We start from the raw sequence: 25,758 nt of genomic DNA on the forward strand, positions 1-25,758 counted from the left end.
AGTAACTTTAGCTCATTCTGTGATGTCAATACTGTGATGTATCCATGTGATGTGGTTAATGCTGGCCTGAGAAGACATTTCAGTCATCCACTCATGTGACAATTGTTTCTTCTCACTGAAACAGATCTAATTAGATCTGTAACATCAAAGACCTCCACGGCACCCTCTCTTTTTAAAAAAATAAAATGTACTTTTATTTGTATTTAACAGTTAAAAAAAGCAAACAAATAACCAAACAATGCAGTTTGGTATTCAAACCATCAACAAGGATTTAAACAAATTTCCTAAAAACTAAAAAGACATTTCTAGTCATGTTGTACCAAGAGAATCTTTAAAACCTGTAGAACTCCAAAACAGTGTAAATGAAAAATCCATATACTTCTGCACCTTCTTATTGCTTGAATGCTTCAATTGCTTGACTGGTATTTTCATGAATGTAAAAAAAAAAAAAAAAAAAAACAAGGAGGAAAAACTACTTTTTAACAGGAAGAAATGTCAGACAGAGCTAGGTTCAGGAAGGGGCAGCCATTTGTCATTAACAGTTGAGGGTGACAGATTATTTCATTGCTTTATTGTTCTGAAAGTTTTCCCATCAGAATTTTTACAGAATGTTTACATGTGGTGAGGGCTTAAAGAGACAGGAACTTGGTAAACAGCTTCTTTAGGCTGATATCTCTATTTAACACAATGATAAAGGTTTGTATGCTGAGACGTTTTTTATATTAAGCTTAAAAATAAAAAAAAATGAAATTTTATTTCATGTTTTAAGTATTTTTATATGATTTGATGCATATTTTATACATGTCGTTTTAGCATCTATTTAAATTAACTTAATTTAGAACATTCTTGAAGATAACTACCCAAGTAAGTGCCAAGAGATATTTCTTAGTTTCCTGATGAGCAACTTGCTTTTCAGCAAACTTTTCTCTCAGTTGCAACCATCAGACATGCTTTAGTGTTATGAAACCAAGATCAAGCTCTTAGGGCAATTTGTTGAGATGCACAAACAGTCTTGTAGAACTCTTAAGATTTAATGCATTCATGAAAAAAAGCTAAAACTATAATCTAATGCATAATATAGTGCAAGTATTTTAATACTTAATATCAGTAGCCACAAACAAGATGTTGCTTTTGCCATCCCGGTCCCACCTTTAGTCCCCATCCTTGCAGATAAAAGCGATCAAGATTTTCTCAAATGCAGCTTTTTATTTTTTTTCATATGTGATGTACAAAATCCCCCAAAAGGTGCTAGAAATCCTTCCCACAGTATTAGGAACTCTTGTTATGTTTTTCTACATTTACAGTAGAGGGCAAACTATAACTAAGGCTGAATCCATTATGTAATACCAACCCTCCGCCAGATGGGGTCACCTTAGTGCTTTGTGATCAATTATTTTTCTCTGGAGGATAATAACCACCATCTCTGATGATAAAACAATTCTTCATCCTTAAAGCAGCAGCATCAGTGTGTGTGAGAAAACATCCTGTTGACACTGAGACAGTAGAAACTAACAGTGTTGCATTTTGTTGATGTCTGTTATGGCATTAAATTTGTGACATTTCAACTCCCTGTTAGGGTCCCTGGGTCGTTGACCCAGTGTTTTGTGTTTTTGGTTCTTTGATTTTGTTATTTCATTATATTCTAGCTTTGCTTTATGGGTTTTAGGATCATTCTTAGTTTAGGTTCTCTGGGTGGGGTTGGTTAGAGTTTTAGTGTTCTGGTTTTCTGTCTGTGTTCCATAGTTGCTGTCTTCCCTGTCTGCTGTATCCCCACATCCAGTCAGTGTTTGTGTCTGCCCTGGTCCCACGTCTCTGTTCCCTCTGTAGTGCCTGCATGTGAGTCTGTGTTATGTGTTTCCTGTTTTACTTTGAAGGTCTCTGTCTTATCTCAGTGTGTTCAGTTTACGCTTCTTTGGTCTCGTCAGTTCTGATTTGTCCCAGCGGTGTTTCCCTCCTGTTACTCATTCCCTGATTGCTCCCTCTGTGTATTTAAGCCCTGTGTTTCTCTGTGTCTGTGTCGCGATCTACCGTTTTCTTAGCTGTGTGTTCTGTCATTTCTCCAGTTTAAGTTTGTTTTGAGTTTTTTCAGTTATGTTATATTTTTGAGTACCTAATTAAAGCCTTTTTGAGTTCACGTCCGTCTCCGGAGTCTGCACCTTGGGTCCTATTCCTGCCTGCACACAGCCACACCTAACACTCCCACTGTGACTATGGTTCATTAAATGACACCATTAAAAACAAAAAAACATTAACATTGATTTAAATTACTTAAGTGATGTAATAGAATTAAAATAGAAACGTAGGAGACTGAAGACGTAATCAAGTCGTTTGTGAAAATAAAGGTTCTTCTTTTTGATAACGATATTGAATTAGTTACAAATTCTGTATTGCCATTTAGCATAAAAGTAATAAAAAGGTCAAAAGTCAATATCATAGGCAACTTCATTGTCAATTCTGAAATATGTACAAAACATACACAGGACCGAAACATCATTTCCCCCTAACTAGCATGTGCAAGTCGAAGCTTATCATCGAGTTACGAGAGTATGAAATGTAGATGTGAACATAAATATCTGTAAGTATGAGTTATGTCGTTAAAAAGCTACTTAAATTATCAAAATTAAACTACTTAGTATGCAGAATAATCTCTGCCGATGCTATATTTATATATGTAAATGTTATTTTCTCCTGCTCCCTTTTTCACAAGGGGTTGCCAAAGGGCTTAGCTCTGCATATTTGAATTGGCAGATTTTTTTTAACCAGATGCCCTTGCTGAATGAATCATTATTAATGATGTATAAATATGAATGCATTTCAGTCCTACAATCCCACATACCATAGGGCAACGGCATTAGTCAGCATATCAAATGCATTTGAGAAGAGCTTTTGTATTTGATGCTTTTCTTTCATTTCAACTAAACATGTAATATTTAAGAATCCTTACTTGTTTCAAAATGTGTGATTTATTTATAAAGTTTTGGAATAATTAGAAAAATTAGTGGCTTTGAAATTGTAAATATGAATGACATTTTTTGACTTGAAAGATTTGCAGTAACCCTGACAACAATATTGTCAAGTCAATATGGGAAACAGCTAATAACATGTTGTTTAAGTACTACATTCTTTCCACATTATGATTTAATAACACAAGAAGACACAAAAATAAGCAAATCAATCAAAAAACTTGTTAAGCAGCTTGTTTCAGGTTCACACATAGCTAAAAGAAAAGAGCATAAGCGTCTTTTTTTCCCCTCTCTTTGAAGCTAAGCTAATGTTGGCTGGTGCTTCATGGTTGTCATGGTAATCACAGTAAATTTGTAGCATTCTCATCCAACCCTTGGCCAGAAATACTGAATCTGAAGATTAATTTGGTGTCTTACACAAAACAGGAGTGTTGTATTGTTTTCTTTTATACTTAATAATATATCACATGCCACTCTAGTTTACAGCAGATAGAAGCTTGCAGCACTGTATCCACAAAATCCCTCACACATGCAAGTCAAGGTCAGACAACTATCCCTGGCGTCACGAACACCTGAGATGCGTTGACAAATATAGTCTATCTACATTCATGTGAATGCCATTTCTGCGGCGTACTACAATTTATCATATCAGATCTCCTTTGTTGTCAGTAGAGCAGCTTGTTCTGTCAATGTACGCCAACTAAGTCACAGCTGATTGTGAGAAAAAATCCTGGTCTCTTTCTGTCCGATATCTGCTGCATCATTTCATCGCCCTCTTTCTGCTGCTGCCAGCACATTCTCCCCTACGTGTGGTTTGATCCAGAGAGGGCAACAGCACTGCATCAGCATGGTGTGAGAGAGCGTAATTATGTGTTTGATGGTGTATAAAAGTCTGAATACTGTCTCTCACAATCAGAACACTATATTACAGTCAGCATATTGTGTCTTTCACGTTAATTTTAGAACAGCCTTATTCATCAGCAGAGGCCAAAGGCAAGGTGGAGGTCTGGAAACACTCTTATTTCTTAGCAGGATTAAGCAAAAAATAAATAAAAAATGCCAGCCTGAATTTCATAAAAGTTGCTTGACAAGTTGAATATGGGCACAGGGAAAAACCCGTTATTTGCAGATACCAAATATGTCTTTGGCACTCGCATAGGCACAAGATGTGTTTTCCAAGGTTCTTCGCAGTTACAGTTGGTTGTCTAGAAATTTGAGCTTACACAGGTGTGAGACTTTGAGCTCACACCAACTTCAAAGGCTGTTGGAAATATTGACATATTTACTGAAACCCACATAAACTACCCAGATCCGGAGTGTTCTTATTTTTAGAGAAAAGGCATTTCAGAAAATGCCATTTTCCAAGTGAATCCATTTTTCCAAGTATTGAGGGATGAATGTGCAGATTTGGATGAATTGGTTACAGAAAATATTTATTTTATTTGTAAAATGATTGCAAATATAACTGTTATTTAATGTAATACAATGGTATTCTCTTTATGTTATTACATAAATATTTTTTTTCTGCATCCAGATTTCTTAAGCTCAAAATCCTAAAGATTGAGTAGGTTCAAACTTATCTTTCTTATGCTCTGTAGCACTTTTTAAGCATCAATGCAACGATGCAATAGCCAAACAAACAAGCAGAACAAACCAGTTGATAGTATTTGTCCAAGATGGAGCAGTAAATCAGAGGAAGCAGAAGATTACTGGATGGAATAAGGGGACTGTAAGATGTTGGTGGTCATCAACCCGTTTACAATTCCTCTAGAAATTCCCATCACCTACTTGAGGCGAGACTTGCGGCTCTGATCTAAACACAAATGACCTACTTTGTCAAACCCACAGTCCCTTGTGACAGTACATTTGAGAGGAAGATGTTCTGGTATAACGTAGCAAATTGCATGGAAGTAGTGCAGCAAGGCTTGAAAGAGAAAATCTTCCCAGGGGAATTTGCAAGCAGGGGCTTTGCAGGAACATCCACAATAAAACCACATAAGGACCTGGGGATGAAAGTATAAGTAAACCATCAAGACAACATCAGAGGTGGCAGAAAGCTGCAGTCAGCAGCTGCAGTAGAAAAGAAATGATCAATGTTGGGCAGGAAAGTGAGCAGACTGTGGAAAACCTGGGGTAGATAGTTGTAGGATCCCAGAACTCACAGAACACCGAGGATGTTGGGACACCCACTGACATCCCAAATAACAGGTTTTCATAGCTCCACAACCCTCCAACAGGTGCTGCCAACTCTGAATGATAGAGGAAGGGCAAGTTAGCACATCTGTAAACAAATAGGCCTCACCTGCTGTCTTTTATTGTTTCATTTCAGATCTAATGTGGTTGAATAAACAGTCGAAATTCTAAAATTTATGTCAAAGGTTTACAAGTTCAAGTTCAAGTTCAACTTTATTGTCACTTCAACCATATACAGTTTAAAAATACACAGTGAGGCGAAACAACGTTCCTCCAGGAACCAAGGTGCTACAAGACAAGTTAGTGCAAAAAAAATAATAATATATAATATATCTAGTAATAATATTGTGCAAAAGAGCATTTACAGGTTGGTGTGTGCGATGGTTTGGTGGTGTAGGTCAGTGTGTTTGCGCTTGTGTTGGTTAGTCAGTCCAGTCTCAATGTTTTGAGGTATTTGAGTTAAGCTGAGTGATAATGTTAGTGTATGTGTGTGTGTGCGTGTTTATCAGTCAGTCCCTTTTTGCTGAGGAGACGGATGTGATGTGGCAAATCCACTAGCCCAAAAAATGGATCGGACATCAATTGGAGAAACGATAGTCTTTATATAAGGCTTCAAAAAGGGGAATGTACAACAAATAAACTGCTCGACATCAGAGCAACATATAATGGCTTCCCAAACTTTCTTTGCTAGCTAAAACCCAGAGTAACTTTCATCTACCACAAAGGATTCTGGGAAACGCAGTTTCTAATGAAAATAACTGTTAAATGCTCCCTTTTAGCAGAAATTAAATCTATAATTAACAGCATCACTAAACATGTGACTAACACTTAAATCACTTACAAAATAATCAAAATGCTGTTATCAAACAAAAACTGCAATAAAGTTACAACATCCTCCCCCCCGATGAACAATCTGTTCATCTAAAGCTCTAGGTTATACAACAACTGAATCGGTCTTCTTAACAGAGTCCCCGTTGTCGTGCGAACTAAGCAAGATCTAACAAGACCGTCTCGACCAGGAAACATTTCTTCAATTCTTCCAAGTTTCCACACTTGTCTGGGGAGGTTGTCATGCCCAATGAGCACGACATCCCCTAGTTTTAGGGGTGTAGGCTTTGAAGCGTCACAGCAATGAGCTGACTTCAACTCCAACAGATAGTCCCTTCTCCAGGTGTTCCAGAAGTTGGTCATAAGTTTCTGCCGGTATCTCCATCTCCGAGTAATATCCTCTTTGTTAGGTGTTGGATGGTGTGTGTCCTTCGGGATTGACTTGGGTGGTAGAGATGTCAGTCGTTTGCCCACCAAAAAGTGGGCTGGAGTAAGTGGTTGCGGTTCATTTACCTCGTTGTGCACAAAGGTGAGAGGCCTAGAGTTCAGAGTAGCTTCGACTTCCGCCAACACAGTACACATTTCTTCAAAGTGGAGTGAAGCTCTACCTAACACCTTCTTGAGACAGATTTTCACTGATCTGACAAGACGTTCCCAGAATCCACCCCACCAGGCTGCTCTTTCTGCAATGAACTTCCAAGTAATTCCTCTTTCCGAAAAAAACTCCAGCAAATGTGGGTCTTTAATTGTCTTCCACAGCTCCTTCAAATCTTGGTCTGCTCTCTTAAATGTTCTGGCATTGTCAGAATAGATAACTCTGCATAGCCCTCTCCTGGCAATGAATCTCTTCAACGCTAGCAAAAATGTCTCAGTTGACTGATCTGACACAAGCTCTAAATGGACCGCTTGTGTCACAGCACAGGTAAATAGGGCAATGTAGGATCTTTTCACAGAATCCTCTGTTTTCACATAGAGTGGCCCAGCAAAATCCACACCTGTAACTTCGAATGGTGGTGACTCGGATATTCTGTCCCTAGGCAAAGGTGCAGTTAGCTGATGCCCAGCTTTTGCCTTAAACCTCTTACACACAGTGCATCTGGTCACAATGCTCTTAACCAGCTGCCGAGCCCGGATGATCCAATATCTCTCTCTTATTTGTACAAGAGTGTCCCTCACTCCTGAATGCATCACCCTTTTGTGACAGTCCTGTATCAGCAGTTCTGAAAATCTGTGTTTGTTTGGCAGAATCCAAGGATGCTGCTCTCTGAATGTGAAGTCCGACTGCTGCAGCCTGCCTCCAACACTAAGGAGCTCATCTTCATCAAGGAATGGTTTCAGTTCCTGAATCTTACTGTCATTCATCATAGGTTTTCCTACTTTCAGTCTCTGGACCTCCTGGTGAAAACTGTGATGTTGTGCAACCTTAATCCAGTACTTCTCAGCATCAAGAAGCTCATTTGCTGTCAGCTCACCTCGCATCTTTGGTTGCATCGTTGTTTTTGCATTAGCTATGAATCTCCTAATCCATGCTGTCACTCTGAGCACTCTCTTCAGTTCGCTGTAACTCTCAAGCTTCAGTATTGGTTCACAGATGTCAGTGTCATTAGCAGCAAACTGCATGGCTATTTGATAACTGGATTTAAGTTCTACATTCATTTTGTCTGAAATGTTTTCATCTTCAGACTCATGTATCCGATTTTCTGATACAAGAAAACTGGGGCCATTCCACCATAGCTGGTTTTGTAGTAGGGCCTCCACTGATTCTCCTCTTGTGGGCAGGTCAGCGGGATTAGCCTTTCCTGGGATGTGTGACCATGAAGATGGACTCGTAAGAGTCTGGATCTCAGTCACTCGATTTGCAACAAACGGTTTCCACCTTTGTGCCGAACTGCAAATCCATTGCAAAGTGATCATGGAGTCAGTCCACATTCTTATTTGGGCTTGCTCCATCTTCAGCGAGATGATCAAGTTGTTCGCCAATCTGGCCCCAATCACGGCTCCCATGAGTTCCAGACGTGGCAACGTCATTTTCTTTAGGGGAGCCACCCTGGCTTTAGATGCGACCAAGCTCATTGTCGTTTGTCCTTCTCGTGTTTTGCCTTGCAGATAGGCCACAGCACTGTATGCCCTTTCACTGGCATCACAAAACACATGTAATTCCAAGCCATCTTTGCTTTCTTGTTGCATATTGATTTGGTACCACCTTGGTATGGTGAGCTGGTGTAACTGAGTAAGCTCTGAACACCACTGTTGCCATTCTTGTGCCAGATCTGGTGGCAATTCTTCATCCCAAGAGAGCCCCCTCTCCCACATTGCTTGGAACATGCACTTGACCCTAATGGTGAAGGGGTTCAGAAACCCAAGTGGGTCATAAATTCGTGCTGAGGACTGCAGCACGCTTCGTTTGGTTCCTTTCTTCTCTGTTAGAAGCCTCACTAGTGAACTAAGGTCAAAGGTGAAATCATCTGGCTCTGGCCTCCACACTAATCCAAGCACCTTTAATGCTACTCCATTCGTCTCAGGTGCCATCATGTAATTTGTGGAGCTCTTCTCCCATTTCTGCCTCAGTTCAGCTGAGTTTGTCATCCATTTGCAAAGCTCCATACCAGCAGCCGCCAGTATTTCTTTGGCATTCGTCGTTATGTGATGCGCCTCTTCCACTGAGAGTGTACTTGAAATGAAGTCATCTACATAAAGTGACTCCCTTATTGTATTCACCACTTGTGGTTGGCTTGTTTCATATTGCTTTAGATGTCTTCGAATTGTCGCTGCAAGCAGAAACGGGCTTGGTGTAACTCCAAACACCACTCTCGTCATCCTCAGAATGCGCAGGTGATCATTCACTTCTCCATTCGGTGCACCTGAGAACCACAGGAACCTGACTGCATCTCTGTCCCTTTCTGCAAGACATATTTGCAGGAATGCTTGTTTTATGTCTGCCAGAAAGGCGATTTTGTGTTCCCTAAATCTAAGGAGAACACTGAGCAGATCTGGATTCAAATTTGGGCCCGTAAATAAGCAGTCATTCAGCGACAGACAGCCTTCTTCATGGGACGATGCATCAAAGACCACTCTTAATTTTGTAGTTGCTTTGTCCTCTCTCAGCACTGCATGGTGAGGCATATAATATATTACAGAATCTGTGCTGCTATTTGGTGTGACTTCCTCTGCAATGTTCTGGTCCAAGTAGTCCTCCACCACTTGATTATACCTGCTGAAGAGTGTGACATCCTTCTTAAATCTTTTACTCAGACCGTCCAGCCGTTTTTTGGCAACTCTATAGTTGTCTGAGAGCTCTACCCTTTCTGGCTTCCATGGCAACTCCACCTGATATCGTCCATCTTTAAACATAGTCGTTCTCTCAAACATCTGCAGAGCCTCATCATCTTCTGGGTTCTTTGTTGTCTCATTTGTAATACCCAGAGACTCTATTTCCCAGAATGCTTTCAGTTGCTTGGAGAGGAGTTTCTCTTCCTCACACGGAATGAACATGCAGGTTGCCTCTGTAACAGCTGATGCAGAGACTGGCCCCTGAACAGACCATCCGAAGGTGCTCTCCAGTGCCACCAATGTTTCTGTAAGCCTCTCCACCCTTCCTGTCACGATCTGCCAATAGTAGTCAGCTCCTATGAGGACAGCAAGCTCTGGTTCCTCACTGGATCCTGGGAAGTCAGCCAGTTGTAGTCCTCTCTTCTTAAGCTCATGCTGGATCTGTTCGCCAGGAACCTTCATTATTGCCGAGCACACTTGTGGGGTCTCCACAGCTTCTATTACAATACTCTGGCTAGGATCCCAGATATTTTGTAGCATAACCTTCACTATGCTGCGCTGTGATCTTGTGGGAAAGGAGGACCCAAATGTGTGTAGTGTCAATGTCTCTTGCCTTATAACTGGTAAATTTAGGCTCTTCACAATCGTTTCATGTATGAAGCTTCTTTGGCTGCCTCCATCTAATAAGCAACGAGCTATCCTTCTGCCTGACGGGCCTTCAATCCACACCTTTGCAGTCTGTAGCAACACAGTATTCTGTTCACCTGGTTTCACTCTTACTGAATGAGGGAGCACGGAGGAGACCACTGCTTCTTCTGGTTGGGATGGGGCCTGTACATCCACCCTTTCACCACCGCACACAGCAACGTGATGTCTCCGTCCACATTTCTCACAGGACACATTCTTGGTCTTACAGAATCTTGCAATGTGTTTCTGTCCCAAACACACAAAACATCTCCCCATTCTCTTTAACTTGTCCTTTCTTTGAAGCGTGTCATTATTTGGGCAGTTTTGCGATTTGTGATCGTCACTCTCACAGAATATACAGGTGTTTTGTTTCTGGCTGGCTGTGTACAGGGCAGCAGTAGATTGTATGCTAGGCCTTTTAAACCTCACATCGTTGAACGGTGGCTTGTACAGTTTATTTTCAGCTTTCTGTGGGTTGTACGACTTTGTCATTTGCAGCGTTCTTTCCCTGCTCTGAACCTCCTTCTGTAGGAATGTGACCATTTCTGACACTTTCCACTCTTCATCTCCATTTCTCTGACGGCTGTATTCAAGAGCTATATCATCTGGAATCATCTTTAGCAATATTGGGCATAACAAGCTTCCGTAGCTTTCTGACACTACACCCAATGACTCTAAACTTCTGATCTGAATTTCACATTCATCATATAGCTGCCTCAAAGCATGCACATCAGAGGATTTTTTAACAGGTGTGAGGTTCAGCAGTTTTGACATGTGCGCACTAATTACTACATCCTTTCTTCCAAATCGGTTTTGCAGTAACTCAATTGCGTTGTCATAATTTTCATCCGTCAACATTAGTCCTGCAACTGCCTTTGCTGCTTGGCCAGTGAGATAGGTTTTCAAATAGGTAAACTTCTCTCTTTTGCATAGTGCATCATTGTGGTGAATAACAGCTTCATATTGACTCCAAAACTCCTGCCACAAACTGGCATCTCCATCATATTTGTGAATGATCAGCTTAGGAAGCTTTACCGATGCTCTCTGTGCCAATGAATGAGCAGAGTTAGCGTCACTCACCCTTTGATGTGCGGCTCGTTCGCGGCAATCCTCATTTCTCTTAATTATGCGCCGTGCACGGCTCTTGGACAGGATGATGCGCTCCTTATATTCCTCTGTGCTTTCGATCTCCATTTCCAGGTCATCCAGAGCTGTTTTACGTTCTATTTCACTATCTAAGGCATACAAGCTGAGCTCCTTTGCCGACAGCATTTCCAGTAATGCGCTCAGATGGTCAGTGTCCGGATCTGGTTTAGCCATTTCGGAGTCAATTTGATGTACAAGTCGTGTGGTAGCACCTCTTATCGTCCCACGTTTCCGTTTTGTTCTTTCCATTTCTCTCTGATGCTCATCATCTGCCACTCCCGCAGCTTCGGCGGCCGCGGCTCCACGTAAGTCCTGTTCGCTCATTTTTCCCGGGTTTCGGCACCAAAAAATGTTGTGGCAAATCCACTAGCCCAAAAAATGGATCGGACATCAATTGGAGAAACGATAGTCTTTATATAAGGCTTCAAAAAGGGGAATGTACAACAAATAAACTGCTCGACATCAGAGCAACATATAATGGCTTCCCAAACTTTCTTTGCTAGCTAAAACCCAGAGTAACTTTCATCTACCACAAAGGATTCTGGGAAACGCAGTTTCTAATGAAAATAACTGTTAAATGCTCCCTTTTAGCAGAAATTAAATCTATAATTAACAGCATCACTAAACATGTGACTAACACTTAAATCACTTACAAAATAATCAAAATGCTGTTATCAAACAAAAACTGCAATAAAGTTACAACAGGATGGCTTGTGGAAAAAAGCTGTTGCACAGTCTGGATGTGCGTGCCCGAATGCTTCGGTACCTTTTTCCAGATGGCAGGAGTGTAAAGAGTGTGTGAGAGGGGTGTGTCCGATCAGCCACAATGCTGGTGGCTTTGCGAATGCAGCGTGTGGTGTAGATGTCCTCAATAGAGGGTAGAGAGACCCCGATGATCTTCTCTGCTGTTCCCACTATCCGCTGTAGGGTCTTGCGGTCTGATATGGCACAGCTCCCAAACCAGACAGTGATGCAGCCGCTCAGGATGCTCTCAATAGTTCCTCTATAGAAGGTGGTCAGGATCGGTGGTGGAAGCCGGGCCTTTCTCAGTCTTCTCAGAAAGAAGAGACACTGTTGGGCTTTCTTGTGCAGGGAGCTGGTGTTGAGGGACCAGCCGAGGTCCTTCTCCAGGTGTACGCCCAGGAATTTGGTGCTGTCAACGATCTCCACAGAGGAGCCGTTGATGCTCAGCGGTGAGTGGTCGCTTCGTGTCCTCCTAAAGTCAACAACCTATCAGTAAAAGTAGTTAGAGTGTTCAGCTATATAATACACATAGAGGCAGTCAGAAATCCACCTGCACGCACTGTGCACACAATGATGTGAAAAAGCATTGACAGCATTTCGAAAGTTTTTTTTTTGCGTTTTTGTTTCAGATCCAATGAATCTCAATATTAGACAAAGATGACCTGAGTAAATGTTGATTCAGTTTTGATATAACGGGAAACGGCTGTCCTGACCTACCTGGTCCCATGTGAAAAAGTCATTTTCTCCTAAATCTGGTTGTGCCACTCTTGGCACCAAGAACTGTTTGTTTTGTTTATTTTAATTTTTTTTACCATGAGGCGAATGTCGTAAATTTGAGGTATTTAAACAGGATTTTTATTCAAACTGGCTGTATGAGATGAAACTGCTTTAAAAGGTTTCTAACATAAACTTGATCAAATGTGGGAATCCTTCCATAGACCTCAGTTCTTCTCTTAACTTACCTGACTTCCATTCGTCGTTCTGATATTTACTGAAAAGTAGTCACATGTGATGTCAAAACAAAAAAAACAAAAAAACAAAAAACAAGCAAAAAAACAAAAAACAAACCCATGTTACACTTTCCATTGCACTGCACAGCGCGTTTTTTGGGTGTTGGGATTTCCTGTCCCATAACACAGAATTTGTCCCTGCGCCATCTGCTCCGAGTACATCACGCGTGGTGCAACACATTGCGTCACAGCGTGTTCATAACGTACCCTCCTGCTGTGGCTAAATACGAATGGGGAAGTCAGAGTTTACACGGTGCAATTGAAGGCAACGCGGGAGAGAGAGGGAGAGAGAGAGATTCGTTCATCAGCTCCTTTTCCGTCTCTGGTCACTCGCTCTGCCTCCTCTGCCGTGTCACCGGAGATAAAAAGAAAAAAAAAGAAAAAAAAGAGGAAGGAATATGGTTTCGTGTGACGCTCCTCCCGTTTCAGCAGCGCTGCTGTAGCGGATCTGTAGCACGAGCAGGAGGCTGGGGCTCGGTCCGGCGCAAACCCCCTTTATACCTGAAACAACCGCCTTCCCCGTTACCGAGCAGGCTGCAGGAGCACTACCAGCACACCGGGACACATAAATGGGTAAGGTGACGCTTTTTTCCTCTCTCTCTCTTTTTATTAGCTTGTTCTTTGTAGAAATTCCCAGAATAGCCTCCAGTGCCTCTGCGCATCTGGATGGGGACAGGAATCAACCTCCGGTCCAGATGCGCGCAGGGTTCAGCCTCTCTCCTTCCTCCCCACCTCACCTCCCCTGACGTCGCTCCATGCATAGCAGGGCTGTTTCGAAGGCGACCGCAGGCTCGGGGTTGTACTCTCGCACATCAGGCTTTATTCACGATTAGAAAGCCCGCGCGTGGGAGTTGCAGCGCGTCCGCACGGGAGCGATTTTAGGAAAGCAGCGCCGGGTAGCATTGATGAGTTGCAGATGTTGACACGTTTACATTCGCTCTCTGTCTGTCTGCCCATTGTGTCCCACGAAGTCTCCCCAGCTCTGTGGATGAAACAGGCCTTACCGTTCTCATCATCGCCATTATTTCCCACGGCACTGCGTTGTTGCACGCAATTCATGACTATTAATTACCCACAGAGTCCGCGGACGAGTAATCAATTACAAGTACAAATGAGCGGATTGTCTCACAGGCGTCATGCAGACTCGGAGGTTCAACTTTGGTTTCCATGCTACTTTCCCCCCTCTTTTTTAAAATCTCTAAAAGAATTCCTTATATTTATTATTTGAACGGCTGACTCACAGATCAGCAGCACTCTCTACAATTCTGAGCAGTAATTAAGATATTTTGCAGATATTTTCCAGTTACATCCTATAGCTTTTAAATACTTTTTTTTTTTTTTTTTTTTTTAAATTGGAGGTCTCTCTCTGCAGGCACGTAAACAAACAATACAAGGCTGACCTCAGGGGAAGCACGCTTATAAACAACTTTCAATGCTGGAATGCCAACTGGGGAAAGCAGTAAATTACCCCAGAGGCCCACAAATCCCTGTAGTCACTATGTTAAGGTGTTCGGCTTTTAAACAGATCATAAATATGGTGTAGGGGAAATGTTTACAGGTTAAGAATTCACCACTAACACGGTGCACAGTCTCTTAGTTCATTCTTTTTATAGGTTACAGGATGACTCATTCACACAAACTGCTGCTTAAAAGAGAAAAAGACAGTAAAAAAGCAGACGGATATGACCTTTTACAGTGCAAATGAGCTTTTTTTAAACCCAGTAAGCCTTATTGGTTAAATATATAACAAACCAATCTGTTGTTGTTGTTAATCCACTCAAGTTAAATTAAATAATTTTTAATCAGCCAGGACATGTTTGACCTTATAGCTGTCATTAAATCACTTTTAATTGTTCAAACATACATGCCAATTAAGTAGCATTTAAGGTGGGTTGGAGTAGGCTTCTTTTCTCTGGAAGAAGACACTGTGCTGGTAATTTTTATACAGTATTGTAGCCCTTCATCCATGGTTGGTTTTTGATTTAGCCATGTGTTAAGAGAAAAAAGCATATTCTCAGAAACTAGACAGTGTTTTTTTTTTCAAAGCTTTAATAAAAAAAGGGTATGAACCTAACCTCGCCCTTAACTGAAGATGGATCGGCATCGATTTGCTGCACGTTTACAGGTTAAGAATTATTATTAAGTTAATTGGTTAATTACTCAACTCCAAGCTATTGTCCTGAACTACACCTGGAGTATTGTGTCCAGGTTTTACATTTACTTTGAACAAACACCAGGGTGGTCAAATATGAGAAACACCTCTGAATGTACAACCTGAGTGCCAACTATGGTTTTTGATGATTAACATATCAATAACAGCCTTTATTGAAGAAGTGCTAGAATGATTCAATTAGACCGAAACCTAACTCTCTGTGACCACCTGAAATGTAGCATTTTGCAAATGTTTTCTGGTTAAAAAGATAGTTAGCTGAGCAACCAAGGATATCAAGTTTATGTATATATAGTGCAGTCAACTGAAAATCCTGAGTTATGATAACTTTAGATAGCTCGCCTCTTGTACATTTTGTAGCTCAGGCCACTGGGTGTAGTTCCTAAGTGACACTGTGTGCCAAGGGACTCTAAACATCGTAAGTATTTTTAACTTAAGCACTTGAATTCGTAATGAACTCATTAGTGATGTTTAATTTGACAAACATCTAATCACCCTTGGATTGAGCAGCTTAAACTCAGAGTATGTCATCTCTTAGTTAGGTAAACATAAAAACCTACAATTTTTATAACGTTTCAGCATCAGTAAACAAGTATTTGTATATTTAACTGCGTTTATTTACATTCGTAGTTTCACTTCATATTTTTCTCTGGGCATCTACACCCCCATTCTGCAGTGGCCTTATAGTTTGAGAAAGCTTGCGTGCTTACTTGTTTGCGTGTTCCTGCACACATCGTACAAAATGAAGGCCCAGACATCAGGCTTACAGTGGATTGCAGCTTTGTGTAATGCTTCAGTTATCAGGGAAAAAATAAAAAGTGTCAGACATTCTTCTCTTTAACCTTCAGAGGCTCAAAAGTGTAGTAATAAAAAGGCTTTCTTTCTTCTTTTTTTTAAAGTCTTTACATTTTGTGCATTCAACCATTAAACACAAAGACACGCAATGTGTTAATATATGCAAGTTTCACTACTGCCATTATGATACTGTTTGGCCAAGAGCTGTTTCACTTTTGTCGTCTGAAACTGAAAAGCTTTCTCTCTCTTCCTGCTTTTGTTGCCAGCATTGCTCACCTACGCTAAAACCCCAAGAGGAATGCACTTGGGGGTTATCACTGGGAGTTCTGGGAAATGAGAGCGCTGAGAAAGGGGCAGCTCGAGCTGGGGGTGAGATTAATAGATTTTTATCACAAGATGCGCTCGACAGCAGAACGATGAGCGGAAAAGCGGCTGGAATTTCTCTTTAATGTGGGGGAATTTGCTGAAGCCTGTGATCTGATCCACAGTTGGAGTGGGTGGCTTTGACTCCCAGTGGGCTCCGGTCCAGAGTGAATGTTTTACAGAGAGCAACACACAGCTGCTCTTGACATCATCAGCCACAGCAGCACTGAAACTCACCCACAACTAAACACAAGTCCGCTATTAACCAGTGAAGTGGCTACACAGCTTTGCAAAGTTCACTGTGTCTGCATGTGTTGCTTCCTCTTATCTAAACTGTCTTCAACTTTTCGGGGTATGCTGCGGGCCCATCTCGCTTCTTGTGCGAGGGTGTATTTCTTGACCGCTTGAGTGGGAGTTTTATTTTGTCTGCAGGCTTTCAAATATTCACTCTTGTCTTCTCAAGGCTTTTTGTCAGTCTCCTTTTGCTCTGTACTGACAACGTATTACCAACTGCATGAGTATAGAACAGACAGACTACCACAGTCGATTAATCATTTCTTCTTTAAAACATCTCAAAATCGTTTGAAACTTCGGTTACTGTCACTCATGCAACGAAAATGTGCAGTTAGGAAGAGGAAGAGAATACTTAAACGTAATTATGATTTTGTCTGATATCTGCAGCTGATGTCTAAAGGCTGCAGGAGCATTAATTGTTAAGCTGTCAAAAATAGACTTCCTGTAACCAGAATCGCCTAAATTAACTGTAATTTTCACTGTTTCTCATCAAGAGTTTTATTGCATTTCATGGCACAGTGAACAATGACAGATACCCAACTAAGCCTCATGGTCTGCGCTTGCATGGTGATTTATGACTAAAAGATAGACTGTATATAAAAGATAGCCCTTCAGAAGTCTCGGTTTCTTGCCGCTATTGTCGATATGGTCGCTACTGTCTGTTGAATTATGGTGGTTTCACTAAGATGCAGACAGATAATAGTCACTTGTTGGGTGTTTGTAAATGATTAACCTCTGATAAAAACTGCACTGCATTATCGCCACAGGCTAAAGTGATGCTCGCTGTGTGTTTTCCCCTTATAGCTGACAGGTTATCTGGATAAGAAACATATGTTCTGTTTATTTGCAGTTTATGCTCAGCGCTGTTTTCAGAGACAGACATTGGAAATTTTTGGAAAAAGCAGTGGTTCTTGTGTGTCATTGTCTGACTGCTTTGTGTGGAGGGCTACATCTTTGGCTAGCTTTTCAGTTGCTGTGTCACATTTTTGTATTCGAGAGTGCAGTTCTAAGGTTTAGGTAATGCTGGCATCTTATTTAGTAAGATGTAACTATATACTCTCTACAGAGGTAGCATGTTAGTATTTCTCTTATTGAAAAAACTGGAATGCAGACCTCATCGCTGAGAAGTCCAGTTCTGGAATTCATATTAGGAGAAGTGACTTGTAGTAGATGCCTAGTTGTCAGGTAGAAAGCTAGCTGTCACGCAGAGCTACCATGCAGCTAATACTTTAATGGGTGAGATAAAAAAAAGTAGTTCTTGTAGTGGGAAATAACCAATCCAGTCCAAAAGTATTTCTCTAAATGTGCTTTTTAACACTCTTAATGTGGAAGTCTATGGGTATTTACAAACTGGTCTCAAGTGGCTATTAGAGGAACTGCAGTTGTTGTCACTGATAAACATGTGCCACTTAACGCCATGTAACACATTGCTGCAAAAACAGCAGCAGTGTTATCTTTTATCATCGCTCTCATGGGCCATCAGACGAGCTCCCTTCATTGCCCTCTTGGCTCATTAGTTTTCTTTTCCCAGTCAAGCAAAAAACATGTATTGTTTCTAGAAAAGTGACAAAGGAAATCTAGATAAAGCCCTATTTTTTGAAACAATGATTCAAGTTCATATTCTGACTTCCTGCTTTTGAGACATATCAAATTCATCTTTAGAAAAACATACACGTGCATTATAATTCCCAAATTGTATAGCTGCACCAACACAAGCAAAAAAATCTAACAAAGTTAGGTGTAATCTTTGTGCGTGTGGTATTACCAAGGAATTTTTATCTTAATATGTTATCTTTACAAGTCATTGCCGACATTTGAAACATGTCCTTGCTATCTCAATCCTCCTCACATCTCAGCATGCCATCCAGAGGTCAAACGAGGCGACTCCTAATGGGCTCTTTAACTAAAATACCCCCTGCAGCTGCCTGTATTCTTTTGGTTTTGGTGTTTTGGTGTTTACATATCTAAATACCCAAACCAATGATGTGTTACTCTAATGGGAATAAACAGTAGCTTTGCTGGGTCCTTTTAGTGCCACGGATTTAGCACAGAGGGCGGTGCATAAAGAATGTGTTTGTGGTACTGAAGGACTGTGTGATCCAGAGTAGCAGTGTGGTTTTTTGATGGGTTTCTTAATAGAGTTTGCACAATAATAAGGAATAAACATTATTAGACTGTGAGTGACAACTGGAACAATATATTTAATTTAGTGAATTTCCCTATTACGCCTTCTTACCTCATCTCTCTTTCCTTTTTCACTGTTTCCTGTCCGAGTCCGTCAACAGGCCCAGTTCAGGATAACCTCTACAAGTTCCGACTGGGCTAATTGGTGATCAGGACTTAAGCTAGTTCAGACCCTGAAGTTCCTCAACAAAACAACAAACAATTTCACCATTTTGCTTGCATATGCAAGAAAAATGGTGAAATTGTATGAACAAAACAAAAAGGCATAGCCAAAGATAAAAAAAGATGAAATAAAAGACAGAAAAAGGGAGTAAAAGGATGGTGGGTAAGGCACTTCTCTCTGATTGGTATGTGTGTGTGTGTGTGTGTGTGTGTGTGTGTGTAAGTTTGTGTACGTGAGAAAAATATCTTCTTCCCCCTTTCTTTTTAATGTGCTAAAAAAATAAAAGACAAGAGCCGAACATGGGATCACGAGGTAGGCCGTAACAGTGGACCGTAATCAAGACACAACCACACAAAGACCTGTAGTAAAAAAAGAAGGAAAGAAGGCAAACCACACACACAAACACACAGAAGAGTGGGATTATAAATGGATAATGTTTAAGGAGTGAGGAGTGGGATAATTAATGTATCGTTAAGCACTCAGCTTTTGTATAAACAAGACAAAGGGAGCCGAAGACAAAACCCGCCACATCCACAGCCACAGCCTGTTTACCCTGCCGCCATCTGGCAAGTGAAACACAAGTATCCGCTGCCGAAACACCAGACTTCGGAGCGGTTTCTATCCCCGTGCTTTGAGACTGCTGAATTCACCTCCCACACTTCAATACGGAAATAGTCTTTTTTTTTTTTAAAACAACTTAATTAATAATTCAGTTATCTTTATTTTCATCTGTGTGTAGCAAATCAAAAGTGTCTTATACAATCTATCTTTGTGTAAAGATCATTAAGGAAATCTTGAACTTGAATCTGCTTCCTTTGCTGCTACATCAAGGCTTTTTTGTACTGCATTACATTCAGATTTTTTTTGTTATTCCAAATGTCGCCCTCAGATTGCTCAATTATGGAGTGTTTCCACCCTTCAATAATATGCGTACGTATTTAATTTTATCAAGTTAAAGTTGTTTCTCTTTCAACACGGTGGGGACTCAAATCCCAGCAGATAACTTCCTCTAGCTCTGTGTGTACGCAGGGATGTCAGTGTGCAGGTATACAGTTGCCTGAATTGGACTTAACTGAGTTAAGCCCTGTACGCGGGACTGAGTGATCTCCTTTGCACCTCAGCTGCTGTCGTGCAGTTTTCTGTGTGCCACAGATAATCAATCCAGGCTGTTTGCTTTGTAAGCTCATATCTCCACTGGAGGACTCTGCTCTTTCTGCATAGCTTCACATGTGACGGCTCTTCCTCGGAGCCCATTTGGCGTTAACGTTGTGTCACTTTTAACTTGCACCCATCTTTGCACTCGGTGATGTGCAGAGCCACAAGCTGTCGCCCTCTTCAGCGGGGCTTGGTGGGTGTACTGCAGTGCCTTGCCCTGTTCTGCCACTCAGTTCTACTGTAATGCAGTTTGCAAGACAACTGCCATGAGCTATCAACTCACAGAGCGCACTTCTCCTTACTGAACAACCTGCCACTTCCCCACAAACATTACAGCTGAGATTAGTAAAAGAAAAACACGTCCACGTCGCTGTCTCAGCTGCGACTAATCTGTAGAGCTACCTCAAGCCAGAATCATATCCCCCCATCTGAGCAGCAGACCAACTTGGACTACAGTCGTCTGTTGTGTCTCGTGGATGCCTTCCTCCTTCCTCTCAGTCACACCCTGACCTTCCACTCGGCAAAAGAAGTGTCTTAGTTGGTCTGGTGTAAACCTTTTATGCATTTAATGCTATATATATATATGTGTGTGTGTGTGTGTGAAAGAGGGTGTTGGGGGGGTGCAGTCCTTCTGAGTCATAGCAACCCCCTTATACTCTTGTTCCCATGGTTACCGAACCCCTGAAACTCCCCTATTGCATCCCCTCAGTTTGCTGCCTACACGGTTTAGGCCTCGGCAGCCGGTGCGTGTGTGGGTAAGTGTGTGTAGAGAGCTGGCCTTAATAAGCAAAATGTGATATGACACATAAGTGCATTTTTTACAAGTATTAACAGCTGCACAGGCAGTCACAAGATGCTTCTGAGTGTGTGAAAGTGTGAGGTAGTGTGTTAGATGCTTTGAGGAAACTAACATAGTGTGTGTGTTATATGTTTTTATGTTACTGTTTCAAAGTTAACGATCTCAGAGAATTGGGTAAAAGATATTTTGCCATATTACAGTCATCAGTATGCCGTGCATTTCGACTTATTTATATCTTGACATCTGAGTGCTTCCTGTCAGTGCACAGCACAGGCGTGTTTTTTTTTTCAAGATTTCTTTAATGGGGTGGTGAGAACAAAAAGCCTCAAAAACCTCAAACAAAACCCTTCAGTGGATATACATTACAAGGATGTAACAGTATGGCACTGAAGTATACGAGTCATCAAGGTTATGTAGCTTATAAGATTCAGTCATGTTTAAATCTGTTGAGTGGTAGAACTTCCTGTGTTGTATCAACTTTACCTTTGGAAACTGTGTAAGGTGGGCAGTGGACCAAACAGCTGTGATACATATTAGTTTCCAGAACTGGGTAATATATAGTTTATATAGTTTTTGTCTAATTAGCACATTAAGTGAGTAAAGTAAAGCTTACTTGTAAAGCACTTTTGATGGACACCAAGAGAAAAAAACAAACAATAAAACCAATAATTTTTTAAAATCAGCTTTTAATAACTTATCTGAATCAATGAAACAAAGAGATGAGAATAATTTGTAGTACAGTTTGGAGCTACGGCCCCAAAGGCCCAATCTCTGTGTTTGTTTTAAAATGAGTACGATGCACCAGCAGTAACCTCTGCTCCGAAGACTAAAGGGATCAGCTGGAAGAGTAGACCAATAAAAGCTCTGAGATATACTGAGGTCCTCACCATTCAAAGCTTTAAAGGTTAAAGCAGTAGGTTTAAAAGGAACTCTAAAGCTGACAGGAAGCTCCGATCTTAAAATCTGAAGGATCTTAGGTTTCGTGTTTATTTTATCTTATATGCCGTTGCTTTACATTGTTTTGATATGTTATATTTTAATTTTTTGTGTTTTATTGTGAAGCACTGTTTGATTTTTTGCTGTGCCATATAGGGAAGTTTTACTTACTTACTTTTAGATTTTGTCCAATTAGCACAAGAGGTTTGGTAGGACACAATTTTGTTAGAGGCTGCAGGAATTTTTTTTCTCCACTTCCCTCTTGCTCAAATTAAAACACCCCCACTGACTCAAAGGGAATAATTACTGTCTTCGAGTTACTTTTGAGTCATCTGCAGGAGGGTTCATCTGAAGTGTTTACAGGACACCGAGCAGAACTGTGCGGGAACTTTTTGACCATTTTTATACCCACAAGGAAGAACTTGCAAGCCAAAGTAAAGGTCTAAAAAAAGCGAAGAACACTAACTTAAAGTGTGTGCGTGTTTTTTTTCCGCCTCACTTTTGGCTATTGTGGCTGGATGGGTCATGCTGACTTTTTACTCTCCACTTCTTTTGGGAAATAAGTAGTCTCAGCTTTCGGTCATTTTTACATGACTCATTTTAAACATTTAGTGAGTATAGACATAAAAACAGATATTAGCTGCCTTGAACAGCCAGTGTCCTGATTGCAATGGGGATATCTATTTTGGGGCACTAGACCTAATCAGGCTACATATTCATCTGTGTGGGGGTTTGTTTGTGAGTGTGAAGCTGTAGATTGCTCTCCTTCTGGTGTATGCGTGCTGAAGGAGTCGCAGGAAACAAGATATCGTGATTTGAAATTATTTTATTTAGGAGATTTAACAAGATCTTGTGAAGCAAAACACCAAACTGTTGTCTTGTAAGATGTTTTTCATGTTTGCATCTTGGTTTCCATTCGTCTTAGCTTCTCACGTGCAGACCAGTGATTTTTGGTTATAGTGGCCACTGATTTTTACTGTTTCAACATTATTTTAGGCCACAAGCTGTCTCTTATAGTAATTTCTATGTGTAAAATCACTCTTTCTATCCAATTCCTGTCCAAGACCTATCCAAAGAAGGAGAGTGGAAAGCTACGTCCAGATAGGTTAAAATTAGCCAAAAGTGTAATTTAAAATGCTTAAATGTGGCGTATTTGCGAAAAGCTATTTCAGCATATGTAAAAACTGAATATGCAACGTTTTCTGCACTTTCTGTAAAATGTATTTACCGAGAAATACTGCTGCGTTTTCAGTTTGTGGTGTCGCTATGTGGTAAGCCACGTACATGCAATGTGTGAGTGAGAGCGCTTTATATTTTTTATTCCGGCTTTTATGTTCCTGACAGTGAGAAGATAGTGACAGATGTGTTCGACATTTCCTGAATAAATTTTGTTTGTTTGTGAGGTATTTGTGGCGAGGACAGGTGGCCCGCACAAACAGTTTGTGTCGGCAGAAAAGCAGCGACTGGCAAAGGAAAGGATGATAAAGGGGATAAACAATGCAGGTTTTTAAAATGCAAAAGCAGCTCGATTTGCATTCGGTGTTTCAGAAGCACACACACACACGCTTTGGTTTGTTAACAACTAAATGCTACAGGACACCTTTAATTGGCGAGTCCCTTTTTTCCCCTCCCAGGGAATGAACAAGTGTTTTGGAGTCAAATTCAAAGATTTGTGTTCTGCTTTCAATTTCAATTAATAAAGAAAACCTTGATAATCATCGAAATGACTGGAGCAGAGACAAATTATAGAACAGTGTGGTGTCTCTGCAGTGTGATTTGATCTTCAACTCTCTCTTTTGCCCTCTGCACACAGTGGAAGCCGTGGTGGAGTTTGATTATGAGGCTCAGCAGGACGATGAGTTGAGCCTGACGGCGGGTGACATCATCGTGAACATACGGCGAGATGAAGGAGGATGGTGGGAGGGCGAGCTGGGTGGACGCAGGGGGCTGTTCCCCGATAACTTTGTCAGGGTGAGTAACTGCAAACAGTCCCCGCCACCTAGATGTCTTCTTCCCTCATCCTGAAAGACTTTGGAAACCCACATGAGACCCTCCACCAATAGCAGCGGAGCAGACATGTAGCTGTGGCGGGTTTTGGGTGTTTGTTTGTGTTGCTATTTTTGGGCAGCTGAACACACACTCGACATTTCTGCAACATTATACTCTTTGTAAAGTGAAGTAATCTAAAATTAGACATAAGGTTAGGTCAAGCTAAGAAATAAGATGGAGCGTGTGGTTAGAATTTGCTTCTACCTTATATTTAGAAAACGATAATATTGGTTTCACATACAAAATACTGAGTGATGACAAATGAACAGGAAAGCCAGCAGAAAATGTCTCAACAAAGGATTTTCGGGATGGCGGTGGAGTGCAGATCTGCTTAGCGTATGAGTCACATCATTTTTCATGCTCACCATCAAACCATTCAGCTAACACTCATTCTCACCACTGAAGCGGAAGCAGTGAAATAAATGTAATTCATCCCCAGACTGAATGTCAAAAAATAGCATGCAGGGAGTGTCTGTTGTTTGGATTAAACCAGTAAACTTTTGCAACTGTTCTGTAATCCCAAAGTGTTACTTCACAGATTGCGTTGTTATCTGCAACAGACAATGCAATCAGAAAAGCAGAGGAAGTAATAAAGTAACATAAATCAAGATCTCTTGCAGCTGACACTTTGAATCTATATCATTTCTTCATTCATCTTCATCTAATATATTCACTTCCATTCAGGTGTTTACAAACACACATTTCAGTCTTGTGATATTTGCCTCTGAGCTCAAGTAGCCTCAATAAGCGTTGGCTTCACTCAGTGTTTGGAGAAATTTGAATGGCCTAAAAGTCATCATCCACTCTGGTTTGTAGGATTTCTCTCAAGATGTTCACGATGATATATGGCCTCCTCTGGCTTCTCCGCTTGGATTGCACAAATCCGGATCTGTTGTTAGGAAATTCTCTCCATTCCTTGAATCCCTCCAGCTTGCAGATGTGCAGTGGTCATTAGTTGTTACTGCCTCAGATGAACCAGCATGTCCCAGGTGTATTCAGTAGGAGGCATATTAGGATTAAATTCTGGCCAGGGAATGACTGTGCTACTCTGGCAGTGTGTGTGTAGGCAGTGTAGGAATGTTTGGGTCTGGGAATGTGCTCTGATGGGCAATCATGCCAGCATCCAACACACTTTAGTCTTCTTCAGTCAGTCGTAGCATGGTGGCAGTGATAACAATGTTGTGCATGCAGTGTTTTCTGGTAATAGTAAATTTAAAGAGAGTTTCTTTGTGTTTGGTTTACAATTACCAATCTCCCCCCATTGATTAAAACTAATTCACTGGAGTTGGGGATTGAAGTGATGTACTGAGAAATGGATTTAAATGGTAAATGGCCTGTATTTGTATAGAGCTTTACTTGGTCCCTAAGGGCCCCAAAGCGCTTTACACGTTCAGTCATTCACCCATTCACACACTGGTGATGGTAAGCTACATTGTAGCCACAGCCACCCTGGGGCGCACTGACAGAGGCGAGGCTGCCAGACACTGGCACCACCGGGCCCTCTGACCACCACCAGTAGGCAACGGGTGAAGTGTCTTGCCCAAGGACACAATGACCGAGACTGTCCGAGCCGGGGCTTGAACCGGCAACCTTCCGATTACAAGACGAACTGCCACTCTTGAGCCACGATCGCCCATTTAAAACAAAGTAACAGTAAAACTGTTTAGTTGTTTACTGTTATTGGGAGTTAAAATGATTAGTTAACGAATGAATTAGACTTTTATTGTAAAAGTTATTTAAAAATTGTTTAAAAAGTTACTGATGTTATTCTGTTCTCTTATTGTCTGATTGATGACAGGCAGCTGATATGTTAGACACAGCTCAGCCACTAGCAGCAGAGCTTCCAGGTCTACCCAACAACCACAATGGGGTCTGAGAGGGTAGTTGAAAGCAAAATGGCAAGCTATGCGTATGATTCAGTGTAGCGTGGCCACAGAGGTCAGGTTTCACGGTTACAAATATCTTCAGACCTCACCAGGTTGAAAGTGAGAAAGTTTATTGGCGATCAC

At 41.2% G+C, this 25,758-nt stretch overlaps 2 protein-coding genes across 5 annotated transcripts in view; one reads left to right on the top strand and one right to left on the bottom strand.

The window, feature by feature from the left end:
- Positions 1-4,383: 4,383 nt before the first annotated feature.
- On the bottom strand, positions 4,384-11,752 carry LOC113029302 (uncharacterized). Of its 2 annotated transcripts, none has more exons than XM_026180113.1 (3): positions 11,022-11,752; positions 5,126-5,212; positions 4,384-4,966 (listed from the first exon to the last, which is right to left on the bottom strand). In XM_026180113.1, exons 1-3 carry the CDS (start codon positions 11,409-11,411, stop codon positions 4,748-4,750), a joined length of 696 nt encoding a protein of 231 aa, XP_026035898.1. In that variant the 5' UTR covers positions 11,412-11,752; the 3' UTR covers positions 4,384-4,747. The 2 variants fall into 2 exon arrangements, with proteins under 2 accessions (XP_026035898.1, XP_026035899.1); XM_026180114.1 differs by having other exon boundaries at positions 5,092-5,212.
- A 1,153-nt stretch (positions 11,753-12,905) lies between these two features.
- sh3kbp1 (SH3-domain kinase binding protein 1) overlaps positions 12,906-25,758 on the top strand; it is a 46,182-nt gene continuing 33,329 nt past the window's right edge. The window contains exons 1-2 of one of the 3 annotated variants that reach the window (XM_026180112.1): positions 12,906-13,414; positions 23,514-23,671. In XM_026180112.1, the coding sequence (XP_026035897.1) occupies positions 13,411-13,414; positions 23,514-23,671 (162 nt within the window). In that variant the 5' untranslated portion in view covers positions 12,906-13,410. The remainder of the gene's footprint in view (positions 13,415-23,513; positions 23,672-25,758) is intronic. The other 2 variants (XM_026180110.1, XM_026180111.1) reach the window with 2 other exon arrangements.

This window comes from Astatotilapia calliptera, chromosome 9 (genome assembly GCF_900246225.1).
Source record: "Astatotilapia calliptera chromosome 9, fAstCal1.2, whole genome shotgun sequence".
Taxonomy (NCBI): Eukaryota; Metazoa; Chordata; class Actinopteri; order Cichliformes; family Cichlidae; genus Astatotilapia; species Astatotilapia calliptera.

Bases quoted from the DNA above. Each gene is read 5' to 3' on its own strand.
- LOC113029302 (XM_026180113.1), bottom strand. From the start codon at position 11,411: ATGAGCGAACAGGACTTACGTGGAGCCGCGGCCGCCGAAGCTGCGGGA. The intron at 5,213-11,021 runs GTGAGTGACGCT...TCTATCATTCAG, and splicing joins AACGAGCCGCACATCAAAGG to AGTTGGCAGCACCTGTTGGA. The intron at 4,967-5,125 runs GTGAGTTCTGGG...TTTCATCCCCAG, and splicing joins CCCAACATCCTCGGTGTTCT to GTCCTTATGTGGTTTTATTG.